The 22,455-nt window shown below is 38.7% G+C and overlaps 1 protein-coding gene across 1 annotated transcript; it reads right to left on the minus strand.

Moving 5' to 3' along the window:
• Positions 1 to 367: 367 nt before the first annotated feature.
• phex (phosphate regulating endopeptidase homolog, X-linked) lies at positions 368 to 20,730 on the minus strand. Its single transcript, XM_005932165.2, has 22 exons — positions 20,278 to 20,730; positions 16,463 to 16,519; positions 16,168 to 16,329; positions 15,105 to 15,188; positions 14,566 to 14,792; positions 13,439 to 13,507; positions 12,398 to 12,514; positions 12,100 to 12,183; positions 11,404 to 11,546; positions 10,743 to 10,836; positions 9,778 to 9,906; positions 9,422 to 9,523; positions 7,834 to 7,911; positions 7,614 to 7,717; positions 7,230 to 7,288; positions 6,962 to 7,016; positions 5,400 to 5,467; positions 5,191 to 5,321; positions 4,907 to 4,972; positions 4,606 to 4,710; positions 3,593 to 3,669; positions 368 to 3,507 (listed from the first exon to the last, which is right to left on the minus strand). Exons 1-22 carry the CDS (start codon positions 20,399 to 20,401, stop codon positions 3,405 to 3,407), a joined length of 2,238 nt encoding a protein of 745 aa, XP_005932227.1. The 5' UTR covers positions 20,402 to 20,730; the 3' UTR covers positions 368 to 3,404.
• Between the last annotated feature and the right edge of the window lie 1,725 nt (positions 20,731 to 22,455).

Raw genomic sequence — 22,455 nt, forward strand, 5'->3', positions numbered from 1 at the left:
TTATCGTGAACACAGCTAATAGTTGAAATCACTTAGCTCTTTGGAGTCCATGTAAGATTTATTTATTAAAAAATAAATACATCAATAAAATAATCTATAACTATCTTATAACAATTAGTCTTATAATTAGGGCAAAGCACCTGAACCTTTTTGTGCAGCCTTGTGAACCATCTGATTGAACAAAATCTTTTCAAGAGGGATACTTACATTTTACACAAGCTGGCAAAAAGTCAGTTAGCTCAGTGTTTCCCAACCACTGTGCCGCGGCACATAGGTGTGCTGTGAGAAATGATCAGGTGTGCTGTGAAAGACTATCGGGTTTCACCTGGCAAAACAATTACATTCTCTTCCACTAGAGGGCAGTGCAATTTCTTGCTCCAATTAAATGGGTTGCCAGCTGCCGGTAAAACAGAAGAAGGCGAAAAAGAAATTACATAGTCATGGTGGGAGTGAAACAATGCAGCGCATAATAGCAATATGAAAAGAAAAAGTACTCAATCTGACCTGGGTCGTGGAGAAAACTCCTACCCGGATGAATTTCCTAGCATGAGTAGTAAAAGGTATATTGGGGACAAATCAAGCCAGTTCCGCTATGCCTGGTGCACGGGGAAATATTATCAGTAGCCTATGCTTTTTGTGACATTTCTGTTTGTGCCGTGTGATTTTTCTAATGTGAAATAGTTTTGAAGACAAAAGGGAGACAAAAGTTTTCTACTGCTTCACTTTAATGGATTTTGTCATGATGTTTTTCTGTATACAAAAGTTGTGATGTCTTAATCTATAAAATCAACTCAAATGTCGAGTCCAAATACTTGACAGCGCACGAGGAGACAAGCAACAATAAAAGAAATAAAAAGTAAAAATGTCCGTTGTTTGTTCTGATTCTTGTGTAGCACATCGGTAATCGAAACTTCCATTAAGTTAGAAGACAAGAATGTCTGCCAGGTGCTGGATGCATTATATTGCTCGTAAAAGCATCTCACTTACTTCCTACCTTTGTCTCTTAATCATCTAAACACCTCCCAGCACACACACACATGCACATACATACACACACACTAAGAGACAGACTGGAGCAGTGGACTGTTTTTCAATTGGTGTGAATTGATGAGACTGCCGCTGGTGTTGCCACAGATACAAATCATTAATGTTACCCCCTGCTGGATACCACAAGACTACACAGCACCTCCTGTAACACAGAACAAGTTGCCATGGGAACTGTTGACATAAATGAATGGGATGTGATGTGGTGTAAGTGTGTGTAATAGCGAGTCCGGAGGAAAATCAATAAATGGACATGCTTTCAATCTCTTTATGTCTTTTGTCCACCATCCATCAGCACCCTCCACCCACTGCTCACTACATCACTCTGGCTCTCTCTCTTGTTCGCACACATATTTTTTTTGTCTCTTCTTATCAATCACGGCAAAATTGGTGGTACAGTGTAATGTCTCAGAAGTTTTATTGGAACCTAAAAAACAAAACAAAACTGAAGACGAGAATCAGTGGACCATTATGACGACATACAAATTTATAATTACAATGAAAAGTTTGTCACATATTAACTTACAAAAACATTCGAAGAAAAACAGAAGACATAATAATAATAATGAAAAAAGGAAGACAAAGACCTGTAATGATATACACTGGTTTCAATCTAATCATTTCTACAGTGGATATCGTACTACTAAAATACTGACAGTAAAGTTACAGGACTAGGGCTTGCCCATTGATCACAAATTTCAAATAGATGTTATTTACAAGTTAATCCAGTTTTATATTATTTTGATTTAAGTATCATAATTTTTTCTTTTAGTCCTGATCCTATGGAAAACAGGTTTTTTTTGTGTGTAGCACTCCCTTTCTAACCAATTTAATAGACACTTTAAAAAAAATCTGTAAAAATACAGCACAATGTACTATTTTAAAGTAAGAAAATTTATTAGGAATTTAGTCATTCTTTGTTTTACCATTTGTAGTTTACATAAACAAATAAAGAAACAAAGAAAAAACAGACAATGTACTGGCAGAAAATTAACAGCACATTCTTTGTTTTGTTTGTTTGTTTGTTCTTTATTTACATTTTTTACAGTGTAGAGACCGCCATCAACTGTTCTCCAGATCAGAAATACCAGTTTTTCCCTACTAACCAGTTGTTGGCAGGGAGGATTACTAACAGGTCTCAACAGCTGTATAATTGGCACAGAATCAAACATTAGCACTACTGTTTGGCAGTAACACTAAAAAAATTTTTACAGAAATTTTAAAAACTCAAATAATTAATATTTGTTTCATGATTTTAATCAGTAGATTTAATTCTAGAATGATAAGTGTAATTTCACTACAGATTTCTTTATTAAAAACAAAATGCTAAATAAAGAAAAAGACCAGCAGGCTGATACAAAGTCAACAAATCACAGCCAAATCATTACAACAGATACTTCTTTCCCATTTTCTGACGAAATATTTAAACTATGCATCATACAGTATTCCCGTTATTCCCAAGAAACATCATTTTGTGGTGTGAATGCACCTGAGCGGTACAGTCCACTGACGGAGACACAAAGACAAATGAGAGCGCATGCTGCAGTTTGAGTGCTTGTAATTCTGTAAGTTCATTTGCCTCGGGCTGAACTGCAGCGCAATGAATATAAATGTCTGACACAAGATTGAAACAAAGCAAAACAGAAGGCAAGACTGTCAAAGGAAAATCTGGGCCCACACACACACTCACACACACTCAAATTCCAACTCACAGACAAAGTACCTGATCTAGTTTGCTAGATGTTACATTAAGATCACTTTGCTTCTATAATACTGGTTTTCAAAATAAAATAATATTAAGTAACATAACTTTACTTAAAGAGCTAATCTTTGGTGTACAGTGTTCAGAATTTGGGCTGCTGACAAATAAATGTGAGCTGAGCTGATATATCTGTATCCTACAGTCACAAAAAACAACCTGGGATATATTTTTGTAATCAGTAGAAAAGTTCTCATCGTTGTACATTTACATTACATAAATTCTCAGAAGAAATGCAGTTCATGTAAATGCAGTGCTTTTATTTAGCTGCATGTACAGCACATATAGCTGTGTTGTTGTAATGTCACAAAAACATGTTTGTCTCCAACCCTGTAACTGTGGTCCTTTATAAGAATCTTCAACCTTAATTTATGTGACATAAGGAAGAAAGATGACTGTAAAAAGTTAAATTTTTCTTGTTAGCCAATTGAAAGCGGCTTCAGGTCAAAGATCCACACTAACCCAAACGCTGTGTATGTGTTAGTGTGTTTCAGTGAGAACAACTCTACTTCATTTTAATGTTGTTCCCTTATCATGTAAACTATGTTGGATAAATCCAGCATTATCAGCCTTTTCAGGGATATCACGCTGAGGTCGAAGGTTACCACACCCGGCAGGATTGTGCTCCTCTGTTCATAATCGACGACTCGGAACACTTGAATGCTTTCCGAAATTCCTCGTAGTTACTCATCGCTCCAATAACTCTGCAGGACATGAGTGACGATAAAAGTCAGGTTGGAGGGGTTCTTGCTATGTGTGTCCATGTGTGTGTCTGCGTGCGGGCTTCACCTGTATTTTGGTGGACTGTGAGCTCCACTTTGGATCTGCTCCCTGGCCGCTTCTGGTCTGTATGTGTTACATCTCACCTGCGCATTACAAACACACCGATTAAATGCTTTGCTAGATACTCAAAATTACGTATGCGTATTCAGAAGTTTCTGACTTCACATGTGCCACTGCATGCAATATTACAATAAAAATCCGAAAGGAAAACTTCTGTCTAGCATTCCATTTGAGGCCATTCCATTTCATTATTTCCACAGACAGGAATGCATTTGAATGCAAAATCACACATGCACGCTTCTATAAATGCAATAATTCTGAGTAGCCAGACATGTTCCACACATGGAAACAGTAAAACACGATGACATCCTGTTTGGCTAGACAGCATGAAAGGGGAACAAATAACTCTAACAGCTCAACAAGAGCAGTACCAAAGATGTGGAACACAGCATGAAAGCCCTGTGATAGATTTTCAAACCCTTCTCATCTCTATGGTTTTGATAGCATTAGAAATAGATATGTTCAACTATATTTTACATTTGTTTCAGTAAATGACAGCGTGAGAGGAGCAACATTGCCTCCTACTGACACTTTTAGGAAGTACAAGAACCGACTCTTTAAATTTGCCTAAAACTGTAGTTAAGAAATGAAGCACATCAGGGATGTGTCCACAAGGGGGCCATGGGAAATACAATTGGATTCTCCAGCATGGATAGAACCAGCTATAGAAGGTTACTGAGTACATTTACTCAAGTACTTTACTGAAGTACAATTTTAATGTATATACTATTTTTATGTAATACACTTTAATGGTTTATATGGTTTGGTTTATATTCAACCATTATGTTAAAGTGCCCAAACATTACATTTCCCATAGGAAAATGCCCAAATATTACCTGTCTATCATCACTTTACTATGCAGACCTGCAAATCAACTGAAGGTCTTCAGATCTAACACACACTGGCAGAAAAACTGCATTTAGAGCGTAGTGAAAAACAGTGTGCAAAAGTGTCTTTACATGTGCATAGCTCAAGAAGAACAGTTGGTTGTTGTTCAGTGCAACTCCAGGCAGCAGAGGCTCCTCCACACCACCTCTTCTCTCATCCACCCACCGCCTGTACGCCTACACAAGAACAGTGAAATAAACATTCTCTCATCTGGATTGCTTTACATGACGTCGTTAATTCTTGTTCATCATTTTTGCTAAGGGAACAAATTCCTTTAGGATTAGGATTTTTTTAAAAAAAAAAAACAATAGCTCACAATGTCCGAAGTAGAAAGCTCCTGTAGAAAACCATTTCTTAAATCATAGATCATACCCTGAATGCTTCTCTTATTCCTCCATTGTCTGCTATGTTTTCTGCCAGGGTCCTCTTACCCCGCACCTGCAGGGCAAAACATTTACAAAAGAGTAACAAAGGCAGTAATGCATCAGAAACATCTGAACTGAACAACAGTCTTCAGTTATTTCTTGACTTTGATAATTATCCAGTTATACACAGGCATTTTTTAGACAGTTTCTTAGAAAAGTGGTTTAAACTACATCTGCAGTTTTTTCTTCTTTTTTTTAATAAATTTTTGCACATTCAGACTGTTTCCTTACATTTAGGCCCGCCTCCTTCCAGTGATAACCATTATACTGGTTAATCATACACTGGGTCTTCTCATTGAAGGCCTCTATGGACGAGTTGCTCCACCACTGTTCAAGATTGCCATTTTTGTCATACTTGCGACCTGTTCAGACCACATAATTCATTATTATTCAATCGCAAATGTTATATTTTGAAATCATTATTAGCAAACATTATTTACCGTTATTGTCAAAGCCGTGCGTTAGCTCATGTCCAACTATTACCCCGATGGCACCGTAACTTAAAGATCTGTAAATCGAAGGAAAACAACACAGATTTTAGTGTGGCACAAGTCAACGTCTTGTGGAATTTCAAGAGAGGATTAGATTCTATCAGTGGTGCTCGATCAGGGGAAGTATGCAAGCAGTGCCTGTTCAATGAAGTCTAAACACAGACATCTCAAACAGAATTCTGTCATAATTATTCTGGTTTCACTGTATCCATTCTTTAAATGATTGACATCTTGAGGCTGCAGCCTCTGTCTTTGGAAGCACATTTGACTCTGCTTGACTATGATTCCATTGGAATGTGCATTGTGGATAAACCTCTGGTTTTTGATGGGAGACTGAGGGAGACTAGCAATGCTAAACAAGTTGCTGCTGGCTCTGCGTTCAAGGCTCTGAACACAGTTAACAGTTGCAGACTTCACCAATACTTTCAGATTAGCATGCACGAGAGCTGTCTATACTGAGTGTATCATCTTTAGACAGCTGTTTTGTTTAATACGCTACCTTATTTCTTCATTAATAATTTGAATCTTCCTGTAGATCTTGACAGTGCACAGGCCTTTTAATTTAGCTATAATGGTCCTTTAGAACAATTACAAGTATATAATTGAGTACCAAGTAGAATATATTTAAATATTTAAACCAACCTCAAACATAAACAGCAGTAATATTGCTTTTTACCAATCAAATTTACATAACAATACTACAGCTTTATGTACAGTGTGGTATATAAAGTGTGTTATTACTTCTACTAAATGTTCTTAAATGTTCCTCCGGCACAGATCATTGTCACCTAAGAGCAAATATTTTTTTTATGATAACTATAAAAGTAATAACATTTAATAATTCTTCAGCCAGCAAGAAGTGCACAAAGGGGAAGATGACCACACAGAGTGCTGCAAGATGCATAACATGCAACACTAAATCATGAAACGGTTGTCTGAAACAACAATTTGTCTTGTTAAACAGTGGAAGATAATTTCTTTTTGTTTGTCATTGTCTCTGCTTGAGCTTTTGTAAAAGTCGTCACACACCACTGGATCCTATCATACATAAACTGTGTGCAGTTATTTTTCTATTAGCGGCCAAGCTAAAGAGCATTAAAACTGACAGCTAGCAGGCAGTTAATGAGCTACTTTCTTCATTCAGTAACTTTTAGTTTAATGATGTAAAGTATCACTCAGAGAACAAAACACCAGGAAGAGGAAAGAACACAATAAAAAGAAAGCAATAGAAGCTTTGGAAGCCAGCACCATTCCAGCTGGGCAGATTGTTACATAGCTTGTCATTCAGTCTCAGATATGGTAAAAAAAAGAAAAAAAAGAAGAAGAAGCATGGACAAATGTTACTGTGCTGTGGGAAATTGCTTTACAAAATAAAATCAAGCTGTCAAGCCAATGTTTAATATAGGACAGTTTATAGATCTGTTGAGAACAATAATGCTGCCCAGGCTGTGGTTCTCTAATAGGAGGTTTTTCTTTTAAAATAAAGTCAGCTCTTGGGTGGGATGACTCACCTTGGATACTCTTTTCCCCAGAAAAAGGGTTTTTGAAGCTCTCCAGCAGGAAATCCTAAACAAGAAGACCAAAAATAATTTTTCTTTTTGTGTATCTTTAGTTCTTTCCAAACAGGATATTTTACTGCATAAGGTCAAGGCTTTTCAATCTTATGTTTGCTAACAAAAATAATAAAAAATGGAAATCCCAGAATTGGTGCTTTAATCTGTCTGGTAAGGACTTAACTGAGTGATTAAAAAAACAAAATGTAATGAATGTATATCTTACTGATTTGATTTGTGGATGAACTATAGAAGGCGTTCACGGTTGTTGGGTTTGTAAACCACCTGAAACGCAAACACGCATTAGGCATTAATAAGGACATAAAACCATAGCCTGATTATAAACGATCGCTGGAGCTTCAAGAAAGGCAAGAAAGGAAGTGCCTCCTTCTTTCCAGTGGCCAACAGGGGGCGACTCCTGTTGCTGTACCCCTAATTTCAAGTCTCATTTAATACATCACCATGTCTATTTTATATATTATAATGCCCATTAGAGTCAAAAAGCAGTAAAGCTGCATATACTTTAGGACGGACCTAATGTCAACATGTATCTCCTTATCAAACGGATGATGTCACAGTGCCTAATTAAGTATTCACACTTGCCACTCACTCTGTGCGTGGGACGCTCTTTCGTAGCCAGGAGAGATCGGATTGAGCGATGAACTTCAGTGTCTGCATCACGTTGCCGTAGTAGTCATTCTCTTTTAACTCTAGCTGAAGCAGACACAAACACATTACTTCTAAATAGCAACATTCCTCCATTTTCAGAATGAAAAGGGAAAAAAACATTGCAGGAACATGATGCTGGTGCTGTGCTAATTTAAACAGACCTGCTTCAAATCTTCATTGAGGTAGGTGTCATTCAAAATAAATTCTGGGTAGCCAACCTTAGCCAGGACTGCATGTGCCTATAGAGAGAGATAAGAGAATTTAAATAAAATCTAAATTAAACATAAAAAGGTGTGTCAGACTCTCAGTCAAACTTAATTGGCAGTGAGTGCAAATATAAGTTTGAATGATATTAAAGTAATAAAAAGAGAGCACTGTGAGAGTCATAGGCTAAAGTGTCTTCACAGAAACATTGCCGGGTCCCTACAGCAAAATCCTTTTTAATTATGAAGGTCTATATGCTTGCCATAAAGTGGACCCAATTTCTTTAAATGGTTTCAGTATTGTAGCTTGAGCAAAGCTGGTGAATGATAAATAGCTCGGTTCAAGCTGAGAGGCATCAAAAACATTTTAACAGTGAGTGGAGCTGAAAACAATTGTGTTAGCAATAAGATCCTGGACACATTTGAGTCTGACTTTATGAAAACCTAAGATAATGTATTTTCTCTCAATCATTGCAGTTCCAGTGAGAACACATGAAAATTGCAATCAATGAGAATGTGACAATCCCTGTCAGCCAAAAGCTCACGCTGCTCTAAACTCTTTTTTCACTCAGTTTGATGTCAGCAAGAGAAGATATCCTTTTATGGTCACAGCATAAAAAGCCCCGAACCACAGTTTGGTTGGGGGCAGTCAAGTAGAAGAAAGTTAAAAGTTAATAAAAGGAGACGTGGCTTCTAAGAGGGAAGAGATAAAAGGATGGATTAAAGCATCACTAACAAAGGCTTTTGAGCAGGAAGCAACCCCCCGGAAAGCACTGGTCACTAGGGGAAATTTGTATTCCTTGACTGACTGGTGAGTGGTTTGAGTCGCAAGGTGAAATCAGTCGCAAAGAGTGTGCAGCACCAAAAACATCCTTGTAACTGCTTTGGGCACTAACAAATCAATGCTGTTGCCTGTAGGGAAGATGCTGACTTGTCCACAAAGACTTACCAACTGCTCGTTAAGTGGTAAAAATAAAAAATATTGAACATCATATATCTCTTTGTGACAAGTTTCACCTAGTGACTATCAACCACCTCCTTCAACCACTTGCCAACTGCTCAGGCAATAGTCATTTTTCTATGGTATTGCCAGGGGATTGTCCACGGGTCTCTGGCCTGTATGACTTATGCCTAAGAACCTCACCAAGGCTGACTATAAGATAAATAAGGATTATGGTGGATCACGTAAGAGACACTGTTGTTGGGTTGTTGAGTAAAGGACTTCTTCTTTTTTGCGTATAAATATTCTTTAGTGGTGCCAGTAAATACTAACAGATTTCACGAACCGATAGAACAATAGTATCTGTTCTAGCTGGGCAGCTGTTTCCAGCTGCTGCAACTACAGTAAGGTCAGACTTTGTTTTAACGGTTAGATGTGACTAACACAGCTGTTCAGAGAGGGTGTTGTTTTCACTATTTAATGCACTGCTGTATTTCATTCAATTTGTTGGGCCAGTTTTGGATTAAACAGTTTGAAATTCACATCACCAATCCAAATATTTTTTAATATTACAGTTTAGATTAGAAAAGATGGAATAAACTGTGCCTTTTCCACAGCTCGCTTCTTGGTTAAATCATCCATCCAGTCATTCTCCTTCTCCAGCATGTCGATGAACGCCCAGCGGATGCCGTCGATCAGCTCCTCCATCTAAGAAACAAATCAAGTACGAAACAGAAGTTTAAATGTTCCGATTTTCAGACGCAAACCTAGAACGTTCTCACTTATAGCAAGGTGAGGCTGTTTATAAAAAATGCAAAAAGGCCCAGCATCATTGCCATCTAAACACAGACACACACACCTACAGTGATGCAGACATCACAGCTCAGCACTCATCTGTTACACAGCTACAGAAAACTCAAACAGCTGAGCCAGGATTTAGGATATGATGGGAACACACACACCAGGTGTTTCTTGTCCTCCTGGAAGTGTGTGTTGACAAAAAGCCGGCCGGTGGCATAAACAAGTGAGTTCTCCACGTAGTTAACACACTTATCCCAGCGCGGGGTCAGAGAGGTGGTTCCTGTGGTTACCTAATGGGGGCGAGAGAGACGGAAATTCAAGGTGACATCGCTCCAAAAAAACAACTTCCACTGACAAGTTTCCATTAACGAGAGTGTTTAAGACCTCACGCTGAGTCACTTTAGTCGGGGAGGGGGGATGATTTGTTTAAAACATTTGAAGCTACCAACTGGTAAAATTAGAAAATCTTTCCCCAACTCACTAAGTACTGTGACAAGAATTTTGCGACCTAAAAACAGAGACTGAGAAAAGCTGAGAAACCTTCAAGTGTAGTTATTTAGGTTTAGGTGGAAAACATTTAAAAAGGGAAAAAAATGTACATTAAGAGAATTATGAGCAGCTGCCGCTGCTAATGAAATGCACCCAATTAACTAATCATCAGCAAGTTTGAGCACCTTTATAAAAGCAGAGATTTTTGGCAGTTTTGCAGGTCTGGAAGATTTTAGTGTGTTAGCACAATGGTGTTAGCCAAGGAGCAAGTACATCAGAAATGATCTCAGAGAAGCAACTGTTGGTGCCAGCCAATCTGGGAAGGGTTATAAGGTTATTTTCAAACAATTTAAAGTCTATCATTCTGCAGTGAGAAAGATTATTCACAAGTGGAAGACATTCAAGATAGCAGCCAGACTTCCAAGGAGTGAATGTCCTAATAAATTCACCCTGAGGTCAGACTTTTGCTCTGAGAAACTGTGAAAAACCCAAGAGCTACATCTGAGATTTAACAGGCCTCGGTTAGCACGCTAAATGTTAACATTCAAAATATTGCATTTCTTAAGCTTTTCTAAAATACAGTTGTTTTCAAAACATTCAAAAGTGATCATATATGGACATAGATTTGTGTACCGACCCGAGCGTAGTCAAGGTATCTGTAGAGGAAACGACGGCTCAGAGCGGTTATCCGGGAAAAGACTGTCCTCCACTGGACGTAGTTTGCTACCGTCCTGGAGAGCGAGAGACACAGGGACATTAATTCAATTCCTACATGTAATCTCATTATACACTGTAAAATACTTGTAATGAGCGACAGGTGCCCTCGAGCCCCAGTGTGGGCTCATGTCTGTGCCTGTGTGTTTACATTATATCTGTCCCTTATGAGGACTGGGTTGAGTTTAAAGGGGAGTTGAATGTTTATCTCAGGTGCCAATTCTTCAATTTTTTGACACTACGAGAGTAGCTTTGCCTGATATACACTACATAATAATCCTTATTTTTCTTTTACAGAGCCTACTGCGCCCCTCACTGTTTTAGCTGCTCTTTCTTTAAAGCCATCCTGCCATTAAGCCAAGCATCTGAACTCTGAGGCTGTGTAGCTTTTGCACCCTTTTATTGCCTATTGCTTGCAGATTTTGCATCTGCATTGCTGATGCACGTAAACTACCCGAGGCAGTTTTCTACACTATTTAGCTCGCATTGGGACCAAACAATTGTATTTATTGATAGGGTGTGTATGAAGAGTGTCTTTAAGCTATTGTGTCAACAAGGCACCACGATAGAAAGGGAGTCTGTACCGGGGATCGGTGGCCTCGATGAGCTTCATAAGTTCCTTGAAGTACTGTGGAACTCTGACGATGACAGGCTCAGAGGAGGAGATGGATCGATCCGGGTCACCTTTAGACTCCACCACAGTTTTTACGAAATTAAGCCAATCGAACTACAGCAATAGAGAGAGAGGGAGAAAGAGCACGAAAGGTCTTTAACACTATATAGAAATATGTAGTATATTCACCAAGCCAGCTACTTCAGTTTCTGTGCATTGCAACACCTGCACGCATTGTATTTTTTCAATTTCAGAGTTCAACTTCAACTTTTGTGAACTACATTTTTGTGCACAGGTAAATACAAAATATCAGCAGTCCTCGTTTCTAATTCGGTTTGTATAGAGGTTAAACATATCATGAAGCTTGTAGTTACATTTCAGACAAATCCAATAAAAGCAGTTTCCTTGACTTGCTGATTGAGTTTCTGCTCTCAGTAGCTACAAATTCACCATAAGAGCGGTACTGATCTTTCTTCTGACCTTGGAAACAAAACAGTCCGCAAAAAAACAGGAATGTTTGGTACTATTGAAGAAAGCCCTGCTTGGTAGGAAGACTTCTCAGGAAAAACCGGACAAGGACATCGTGTACAACTTGGTTTTGAACCGGTCTCAACTGATGCTAAGGTTGATTTCTCTCTGGCGGTTTTTCTGCATTGTTTTAAAGTACCTGAGGTATTGAGCGCTGCAGTCGAGAGAGCGTGTATTTGTGGTACATGCTCTCGCTGGTGCGGTTTTCATAGGGAATCAGGATCTGCAGACACAGAGAGCAATTGTCATCAGCATGACTGATCCTAAATTTGTCCAAAAAACGATTTCCTGTTATACTGTTGGCGAAGCTGATGAATCAGCCGCCATATTTCACAGAGAATAATGTAGAGTTTTAATTAGCTTTGGAGCTACAGAGACCTATTTAATAATTTTCATACATTAAGCGGGATTATATTTATCTGACATGACGTCCTTACATGAGCCACTTTGGTCTCAAAGGCGAGAGCCTTTTCCATCTGGGTCAGAGCGTCTTTCTCTGGGGCGCCCAGCATGACGGCCACATCCACCATCAAACTGAGCAGCGCCGCACGATACTGGAGAGAGAGACAGAGAGACTTCATTCTTTCATTGCTCTGAGCTATCAGGCATCATCAGACATCAATCAAGCGCCTGCATCTGCACTCACATACCCTTGTGCTACTGTATCAGTATTCAGTGAAACGTATTTTTTTATTATTACCTTTTTTGAGGGAGAGACACACAGCAGCAGAAAAATCTTCAGTGGTTTAAAGGGACATTTATGTTCACAAATAGCTTCATGGTGACTGAAAAAGGGAATCCAATCTGTGTTGCTCTCTGATGATGTTTATAAAGCATTAGAAAGTTTAAATATTATTGTGTTAAAGTTAGCAGATCAGATAAACTATTAATAAGAATGTTTCGGCTTAAAAGAGTTTTTTTGCATTATATGCTAATATATATAAATGTAAATGTATCCATTTATCAGTGGTTCAGAAATATTTAAAGCCAGATCAGTACAAAAAAGAAACAATTAGAAACAATTAAAAAAAGAAAGTGATACAAGAGCGGTTTTATTCAAAAAGATTTTGTTATCCTTAAATTACATTTCTGCTATTTTAAGTTTTGCATGAATATCTTGAACTACTCTAAATTCAAAGGCTTGAACAGGTCTTCACTCATAAATGTTTAGATTTGAAGTTATAAGAAGGAATTCACAGTTATAGAGATTATAAAAAGCCTTATTTTATATATTCAATTCCATTTAAATTTATAGCTTCTAAAGGTGCTTTATGAGGTCTTTACAATCCCTTTTGAGTGAGAACTCTGTGACTGAGGTGAGGAAGAAATCTTTTTTTTAAAGGAAAACACAGAGGGGGACGTATTGAGTCTGAATAGAAACTCTTGTTCCGAAGAAAAGTCTTTTTTGCTACCACTCATCCAGGACGGAAAGTTTTGGTTAAAAGGTAAGATGGAAAAATGGCAAAGTGGAAACTCACCGCCTGGGCAGAGGAGGTGTTGGTGATGTAGTCTTCCCTGGAAGGCAGAGACAAGGATGCCTGATCGAGCTACATAAAGACAGAAAGTGCTGGTTAGCCTCTGCTGCTTTTTACACTGCTGTCTTTCAAAACAGTTCCAAGAGGTTTCAGATACATTATATTCTAGTGAAGCTAAGCTAGATACATAATAACTCACCTGGCTTTGAAACTTGGATCTGTTCGCATGACTGATTAGCTTTTAAATTCTGGTTGTATGTTCAAAAATATTGCTCTTATTCACTTTTCAATGTCATAATTTGGCACAGGGAGATTTCTTTTAATAAGAATAGCCTGTGCATGTACACATCATTCTTATAAAATAAAATAAGAATGATTGGCCCATTTGAACTGTTTTTGTGCCTTTTGATTGAGCACACGATTATTGATTATTACAAAAATGAAGTAAACAAAAATGAATAACAGCATTATTTTTTTAATTTTCTTTGTTGAAAAGGTACTTATCCTGTCTGGTCTCACTTTCCTGTCTGGTCCCACAGTTTTTAACAATGAAAATTTCTAAACCTAAACTTTAAGTCCTTCTACAAAATTGGAACCAAATGCTGTATATAAAAGATGGATATAACACTGACCTTACAAACTGGTTTACAGAAATTGTTTTGGCCGTTGCCAACTTTGCAGGGTGGATCTAACTGAGAAATTGACACATAGTAGACACTTTCCAACCACAAGGACTAAACAGGACTATAACTTAAAAAATAAACATCTGTATAACTTTAGTACCAACTGTGATCATAGAGTATAATTGGGAAAAGATGAGTTTATGGCAGATAAACAGAGTCATGTTGTCCTTAACTCATGGATTCTATAAAGAAGGCTTCTTTTTGCCTCGTTCGATTTCTTTTCTTTCTTTCTTTTTAGATGTCCATCTTTTATATACAGTGTATGGGATTGTGGATTTTGTACTTCAGTACAAGCAACTAAAAAAATGGGATTAATGTAATTTGATAGTGAGATGAAATGGACTTCTATTTCTCCAAGTTCTTGAATCCAACAATGCAAGTGCAATACTATAAAAATGTGCTTTACAGTGGAGTTATGTGATGGGCTATGAAGGAAAAATGTCTGACCTTGATAATGTAGTGAGAGGAGTTTTTGTCATCAGGGGAGACGTACAGGCGAATCAGGACGCTCTTACTGTGCTGATTCCTCATCGCTGCCAGCGTCTTCAGGAGGCTCCACTGACTCTCTGACCACTGATATTCCCCACCGCGCCCGTCACCCACAACAGGCCACCGAAACTCTGGCTGTTTAAGTGTTCTCAGCATTGGTCTGGCATCCAGCTCCTCCAATAGAGCTTTGTACACAGACACACAACAAATGGTATACACAACTTTATTGATTTTTTTTGTACTATTTTTACAGCTCATGTGGCTATTTTTTCTAGCTTTGTGCTGCACCCATGTTTCTTATTGCTTTTCCATTACCCCAGATCTGTCGTGTGGATCAATAAAAGCTCATCCTACCTTATTTGTTTTCAGAGTCACTGTGTCTTTGTGTAAATGATTGACTTTGTAAGGACATTTAATTGTAGGGTTTGAATTTTGAGGGTCTCATATAAACAAAATCCCCACAAATCCACAGAGCAAACATCTGTGTTGTGACTTACTTTCATTCAAACAGGAGCGGTACAGGCTCTTAGCTTTGGTCACTGCTTCAAGTTCGTCAGGGTCAGAAGGAGCTTGCAGTAATTCTGATGGAGCAAATTGGAGTCATCATTCAAAGAAACCTCTAATGCCCAGTCATCATCTCTGCTAGAGGCTAACCGCTCAGGGATACATTACCCGTCACTGGGATAACACACTTAGCCATATAGTCAGGATGCATAATGGCTGATGTTTAATGTAGAATTGAAAAAAAAGAATGTATGGATTAAAATGATGGTAAACCATCATTTACCATTTAAAATGATGTCATGCTTGCTGTATTGATCTCCTTTTTTTTAATTTGATGTGAGCTTTGCAGTGTTGTTGGAGCACTATGCTATTTCAGTAGCGTACTCTGAAAGTAAGAGTCCAGTGAATGGAAACACTTAACCTTGTTCATGACCTTTAATGAAATTCCTATTAAGGAAAAAGGTTGCATCATTGTCTACTTCTGCCAGATGTTTCTTCCTGTTAAAAGGCTGTTTTTCCCTCTCACTTTCACCAAGCGCTTGCTCACAGGGGGTCACCTGTTTTCAAGGCACAATATAAAGCACCTTGAGGCAAATGTTGTTGTTTGGTGCTATATAAATAAAATTGCACTGAATTGAATATCTAGCACTATTCCTTTTCTGTTTTGTAATTCCATTATTTTCATTTATTATTATACTGGATCTTATGGTTATCTTCTGTCTGAAATAAGCCATTATAGGTCCTGTCTTGCTAAGCTACCTCTCCCTAAAAGAGCACTTTTTGCTGACTGGCTAAGTTCCTGTATGCCGAGCAGCTCTGTGTGTGCTCTGTCTGTACCAGACGACCATATAAAGAAAACTGCAGCAATATCCCAAAAGTAGAAAAAAAATGGAAAACTATTCAGAACAGTCTGCAGCCAAGAATTTAGCTTAAAGGAAATACATTTACATTCAGTACATGCATTTTACATGTATACTTCATTATTCCAAACTTCTGAAACATTGTAAGAAAACCAAAATGCTTATTAGGACATCGATGAGGAATTTATTCTCAAACCTTTAAGTTGGATGTCAACATGCTGCCTAAGCCAGGGATAGATGCCGTAAGAGGACGAATCTTCAGGAATTGGGTTCTCCTTCAGCCACCCACCGCAAGAGAAAGCATAAAAATCCTCGCAGGGGTTTACAGATTGATCCATTTTACTTAGAATAGACCCCGCTACAGAGATAAAAAACAAAGCAAAACACCTCCATCAATGATATTTCAGCATAAGGTACTTAGGTCACAATTAAGACAGTCCATATGTAACCCGCTAAACGTACAAGATGGACCGTTTAGCGCCTCTTCTCACCTGCTTCAATGCATTCTGGGGTCAGACAGAACTCCTCCTGACTGGATTTTTGAGACACTGAGGAAGAGGAAAAGAGTTGCTGGTGAAGTTTGAGAACTGAAGGCATGCGCACAAACGTCAAACAAGTTCAGCTCTGCATCAAATTGGGGGAAGTTGAGACTTTCACAAGGCCGCACCTTGAGCAAAACCAGTTCTAGGGTCAAAAAATCAACTTTGACTCAAACAGTTATTGTTATTGTGTATTTGATGCATAAATGTCTCTTTGAAATTCTGCCTCATCTCACAAGATATCCTGAATGCAAGGATGAATTATTAGCAAATGTATAAGTTTGAAAATATTGTGCAAACTTGACTTTTCATGCTCTTTGTTGTAATGATATATGTCATAAAAAATGCTCTAGAAAATGAACTCAACAGAAAGAAAATTACTATATTCTCAACCGTATAAACATACAGTCTACCCCTCCCTACGGGGGCTGTAAAACTTTGACTGCATGACTTCCACCTTGGAACACTGCACTACTATACTGAAGCATTATTACATATATTTCAGCCTCTGAATACTCCCCCACCAGTGATTATGCAATAATTACCCCAAAATGACAGTACTTATTGGAGAAGGATGTAGTCGAGGACATTTCTACTATCCACTCTTTAGGAAAAAGGGTCAAACCGAGATAAACAAGTAAAGCTGATACAGCTGCAGAGCGCTCAGACAGAGTAAACAGTCATGCTTGCCACACTCTTGAAAGATGCAATAAGTGTGACATTACTCGCTCGCTTTTGCGAAAGGCAATCAAAACACCACAAAACAAACAGAATAGGCACACCATTGTTTAAGCTACTTGCATTGTAACTGGAGGTTTACCCATTCACTTCCCTTCATAGAAGGTGAGCAAAAACCTGCCTTTCTAACCTCCTGGCAGAAACCGCTGTTATGTGATGTGGATCCGTGGACAGATTTAGAAACCAAATCCCCATTGTGAACGGATGAGTGGAGCGTTACGGTGCTGCGCCGCAATGTCTGACCTCTGAGGTCCACCAGCCTTGTTGCCTAGTTAGAGCTGCTTGTTGAGAGTTGTGGCCACTTTCAGAACAGCTTCAACCCTGCATGAACTGTTTGGCCTGGAACAAACTCAACAAGGCGCTCTCTCACCCAGAAGCCCATACACAGGGGTTTAAACACGCACACACACTCGCGACTGAGGCTCCAGTGTCACTGCTAAAACCAAACTTATGTCCATTACTGAGATACCAAACAAGCCACCAACACAAACATGCAGATACACAAGCACACATTTAAGACTCACACTCTTTAAACTCATTAAAAATATCTGGAAAAAAAAATCAAAGCAGCATTCCTGTGTGTGGTCATTCACATGGATGGGGAAGGGGGGGGTCTATTAGTGTGGGTGTGTAGGACTGCATACATGGGCTCGTAATGTAATTACACTTCAATGAAACCACAAGAATTCTGCCTTCCCTCAACAACTAAAAAAAAACAAAACAATACTTACTCTCGCACCCCTCCCTGCTACAGCATCCTCACAGCCATGCAACACTCACATTACTCAAATGTTCTCCTCAAAATCTTGAAGGCAGAGTTGCACATGAGTGATGCCAATCCAAACTATGAGCATAGCAGAAAGACTGGGAAAAAATGAGCATATAGCTAATCAGGCTCTCTTTAAAGTTCCTCTGGAGCCATGCTGCAATATTTCCTACAATGTAAAAACCACAACTTTCAAACAGCAGATAGACATATTTGTTCACTCCAGACAAAAGCAAGCTAGCTATTTGGTAAATGGGCTGATGTAGCGCACACATCATGCCTAAGTGCTTTTAACAGTCACACACTCACACTCCAGTAGGTGCATTGGGGGCATCTTGAGGTTAAATATCTTGCGGAAAGGTACTTTGAGGATCCGAGGATCAATCCACTTACTGTCTAATTAGTAGGCCACCCATTTTACCTCCTGAGCTACAGCTGCCCAGTATTTTTGCCCACTTCTAATATTTCTAAATATCAGAGTGAGCATGTTCTTATTCTCCAAACTGTTTCTTTTGAGCAAAAATTGAGAATTTGACCATTATAGAAATGCATATAATATAATAAATATAAAAATCTATTTTTTTTTTATTATGAGTAGTAACTAATCTTACTGTTGAGAAAGAAGGTCCACATGTTCTGTGCAGAGGAAACTGACTGCATTGTTTCAACAGAAATAAAAAATGAATAAATAATAATGAATTGGAGAACAGACAATTTGGCAACGTTCACACTGCAGGCGAAAGCGCATCAAATCCGACTTTTTTGACCCTATGCGACCCATATCCGATCATGCTATGACAGTATGAACGGCACAAATCCGATATTTTCAAATCCGATCTGGGTCACTTTCGTATGTGGTACTGAATCCGATACATATCTGATGTTTTAGAAAGCGACTGCTGTTTGAATGGTCATGTCATTAAATCCGTCTTTTACATCACTGACACAAGACAGACGGCAATTATCAGCACCGGAGAAAACATCGCGAAGGCTTCCTGGCCATCCGGTGAAACTGTTGGGAAGACAACGTTGGAGAAATGTGAACATTTTATTTGTACTGTATAATCTGCAGATTCTGACAGAAATTTCCAACTATCCTTTGAAGCACCGCTCTTCTCTAAAACAGCAATAAGGATAATTATTAGGCCATTTGTAAATAACAATGTAACTTTATAACTTAAAGCAAAATTGGGAAACGTAAAATCCGAAACAAGTCTTTATATTAAGGGCCATCAGTCAAACAATACTGTTTGCTCTGGGTCTAAACAGAGCGCGTTGTGTGTGACGTTGTGTGTGACGTCTTCTTTTGCGCATGCGGGCCGCTTTGAGGGTTCACACTAGAGCGCGTTTGCTGTCACATTTTATTTGTAGTGTGAACAAGCAGACAAAAAAATCGGATTTGATCAAAAAATCGGAATTGAGCGGTTAACCTTGAGCGTTTAAGCGGTTAAGACCTGCAATGTGAACGTAGTCAGGAGGAAACATCTGGAAAAGTCCAGCTAAGAGTGCATACAGCACTCTTACACAGTCCCCAGACATGGATTAAACCTACTCCTAGAATAAAAGAACAGTCAAAGAAGCTCTCCAGCTCTAGGATTGTGTTAATCCATGGGGATCCATCAAAATAACAGCCCTCATAGTCAACCCATGTTTACCCACGCTTTATTGTCTTTTTAATTATATTTTATATATTCCCATGCAAGCGACAGGTGTTAAATATATTTGTTTAAACTCATCTTACTCCTTTTTGCCCCCTTTATTGCAGTGTTATGTGGATATGTGTGAGATCTAATCTAAAGCATGCAAATTACTGGTTTAGCACACCTACCAGCACCTACCGTCTTTTACAGCACCAGCTTAAATTGATGTAAATAAATAACTTGCAAACCGTTACACATGTCCCTGCTAAAAAATACTACACTCTGCAGGAAGAGCTGTGAAAAACACATTCTTTTCTGTTCCACTAGTGTCCAGATTTGAGTCCCACTGTGCATTACGGAGAGCACAAATTTGTGCGTGTGCAAGTGGGCGTGTATGAAACCTTACATGAACCTAAAATAGTTCTACACAAGTTACCCGCGAGACCTCCACAAAGACCTTTGCTCCCACTCGCATGGTCATGTGTTATTTACAGTCTGCATGTACTATAATCTGAGGACACCATGCATACATTCTCATATGTTGGATTCCTAACTAATTATAATGTAGGATAAGGAAAATGTGTGCATATATAAATATATGTGTGTGTTTGGGGTGGACTTACCTAGTATGAGAGCAAGAAGCAGAGCGACGCAGAGTAACACACACATGGCCAGAGCTATCTTGTAGAGACGACTGCTATCTCTCTCGGGTTTAACCCCCCCGCCGCCTAAATGCTCCAGCTCCATGGTTTACTATATCACACACACACACACACAAACACACACACACAGATAAAACACTACTCCTACAGTCTAAAAATCTTGAGAGGTGAAGTAGACATTAATCATCTAAATACTGGCAAAAAATAAATAAAAATCCCAAACTATAGAAAAATAGGCCCCAAAAGTCTAATATCTGGGCAAAAATTAAATGCCCAAAAGTCTTACAAACATCTCTGTAAAATTTCAGAGAATTTAAAATTTCCCTCAATTTAACAGCCCGAACTCGGATCAGTTCCCCAATCTGTCTTGCTCTCTCTGCTGCTCTCTGTCTATCTGCAGCTACTCAAACTTCACTCTGGCTCTTCAGACTGTTCCTCCCTCCATCCCTCCTCCTCTCCTCCAGCACTCCTCCCTGCCTTGCACCCACCCTCCCTTCTGTCCTTCCTCCTTCCCTGCAGAAAACTACAGACCAGTCTTCCCAGTGACATGAACTGAGGTCATATATTAAAACAAAAAAACAAAAACAAAAACAAAATCATTGGCCAGAACCAGGACCTTATCTGTGCATGTGTCTGCACTGGCAGCTACACTTCTTCTTTATGGCGCACATGTGAAACGTGTGTGCCTAACCTCATGTACAGAACAGCAGGGTGCTCTGCTTGAAACATTTATCAGATCAGACAGCCAGTGAACTAGAACCAAATTATCCTCACAGGACACCGATTATTGCAGATTAATCTGATGATGAAGGTGGTGTTGCTGCTGTCTGTAAAAATACATCACTGTTTTTGTCTACTTTCTCACTCTCTTTGAAGTGCAGATGACCGTGACAACGCAGACTCCTGATTGGCCTTCAACTTCACCCCCTTCACTGTGGTAAGAACTCTTTCTGCACGTGCTCATTAGGGTTTGGGGCGTCGGCCACAAAGCCCTTATATAGTTACGACTTCCTGTGCTGCTAAAAACACCCATTCATCAAACACAGACCACGATGCTATTGTTCACCCCTGTGACTAACAATCACTTGTGTCCTGTTTATATCTCATTGTCTCAATTCTCAACTGGGACCCTACTCATAGTGTTTTGATTGCCTCTGCTCCGCTTTTAGTCTCTAATTTTTTCAGTTGCTTTACAGATTGGCAATCAAGAGCTGGTTCTGTTGCTCCAGCTATTAAAAAAACAAAACAAAAATCCATTGAAGTCCATTGAATCCATTGAATGTAAAGCCCTTCTCAAGAATGCATTAACCTTCAGTTATCCTTCAGTCTCAAGTTGCATAAATAAGATCAATAACTTAGCAACGTGTAACCTAATTGTGAGGAAATATTTACAGATATTCAACAGAAGGTAATAAGAAAACAATAAACTAGCGTAACTTCCAAATATTACAGTTTCAGAGCTGCAGGCTATCTCTCAGTTGTAATGTATGCTTGCCTATTAGCTTGTACAGTTTTTAAGCAGGTATGATCACGATAACATCATCCAAATAGTCACGATAGCAGCAAAAAAGTGAAGAACAGTATATCACTAACAACCAAGCAGCAACCTCTGGAACTAAAAACTGAGGGCAGTGCAGAAGTGACTAAACCCTGTACTTCCTCTAATGGCCACTTGAAGCTGGCCTTAAAAGGAAGTCAAAAGGGAATCCCATTGGCTCCAACATCTAAGAGTATTCACAACCTGCTAATAAAAACAGTTTTGCCTTATATTGATCGTATACCACTTTATAACATCTTTTAGCACCATTTGGATACTGGAAAGGCTTAAAGCTACAGTAACTGTGTGACTGCTTTGTCTGACAGCTCCTAAACATCTTAAAAGACTTGTCTGACAAATAATATGCCTTGTTCTGTAAAATCAACTGACCAAGAAGAACTGGTGTAGGTGTAATTTTAGTATTTTATTAGACTGATATTTATCAGGTTTCCATTTAGCAGGTATCTGTCTGTGAATTGTACCTGTACAGAATATTAATTTCCATTAAATTCTGTTTAATTCATATAGCACTAATGCACAATAACAGTCCCCCCAAGGCACTTTATATTGTAAAGACTGTACAATAGTAAGAAGAAACCCCC

The sequence above is a fragment of the Haplochromis burtoni genome, unplaced genomic scaffold (assembly GCF_018398535.1).
Source record: "Haplochromis burtoni strain Fernald_Lab_line unplaced genomic scaffold, NCSU_Asbu1 Contig_155, whole genome shotgun sequence".
In the NCBI taxonomy this organism is placed as follows: domain Eukaryota; kingdom Metazoa; phylum Chordata; class Actinopteri; order Cichliformes; family Cichlidae; genus Haplochromis; species Haplochromis burtoni.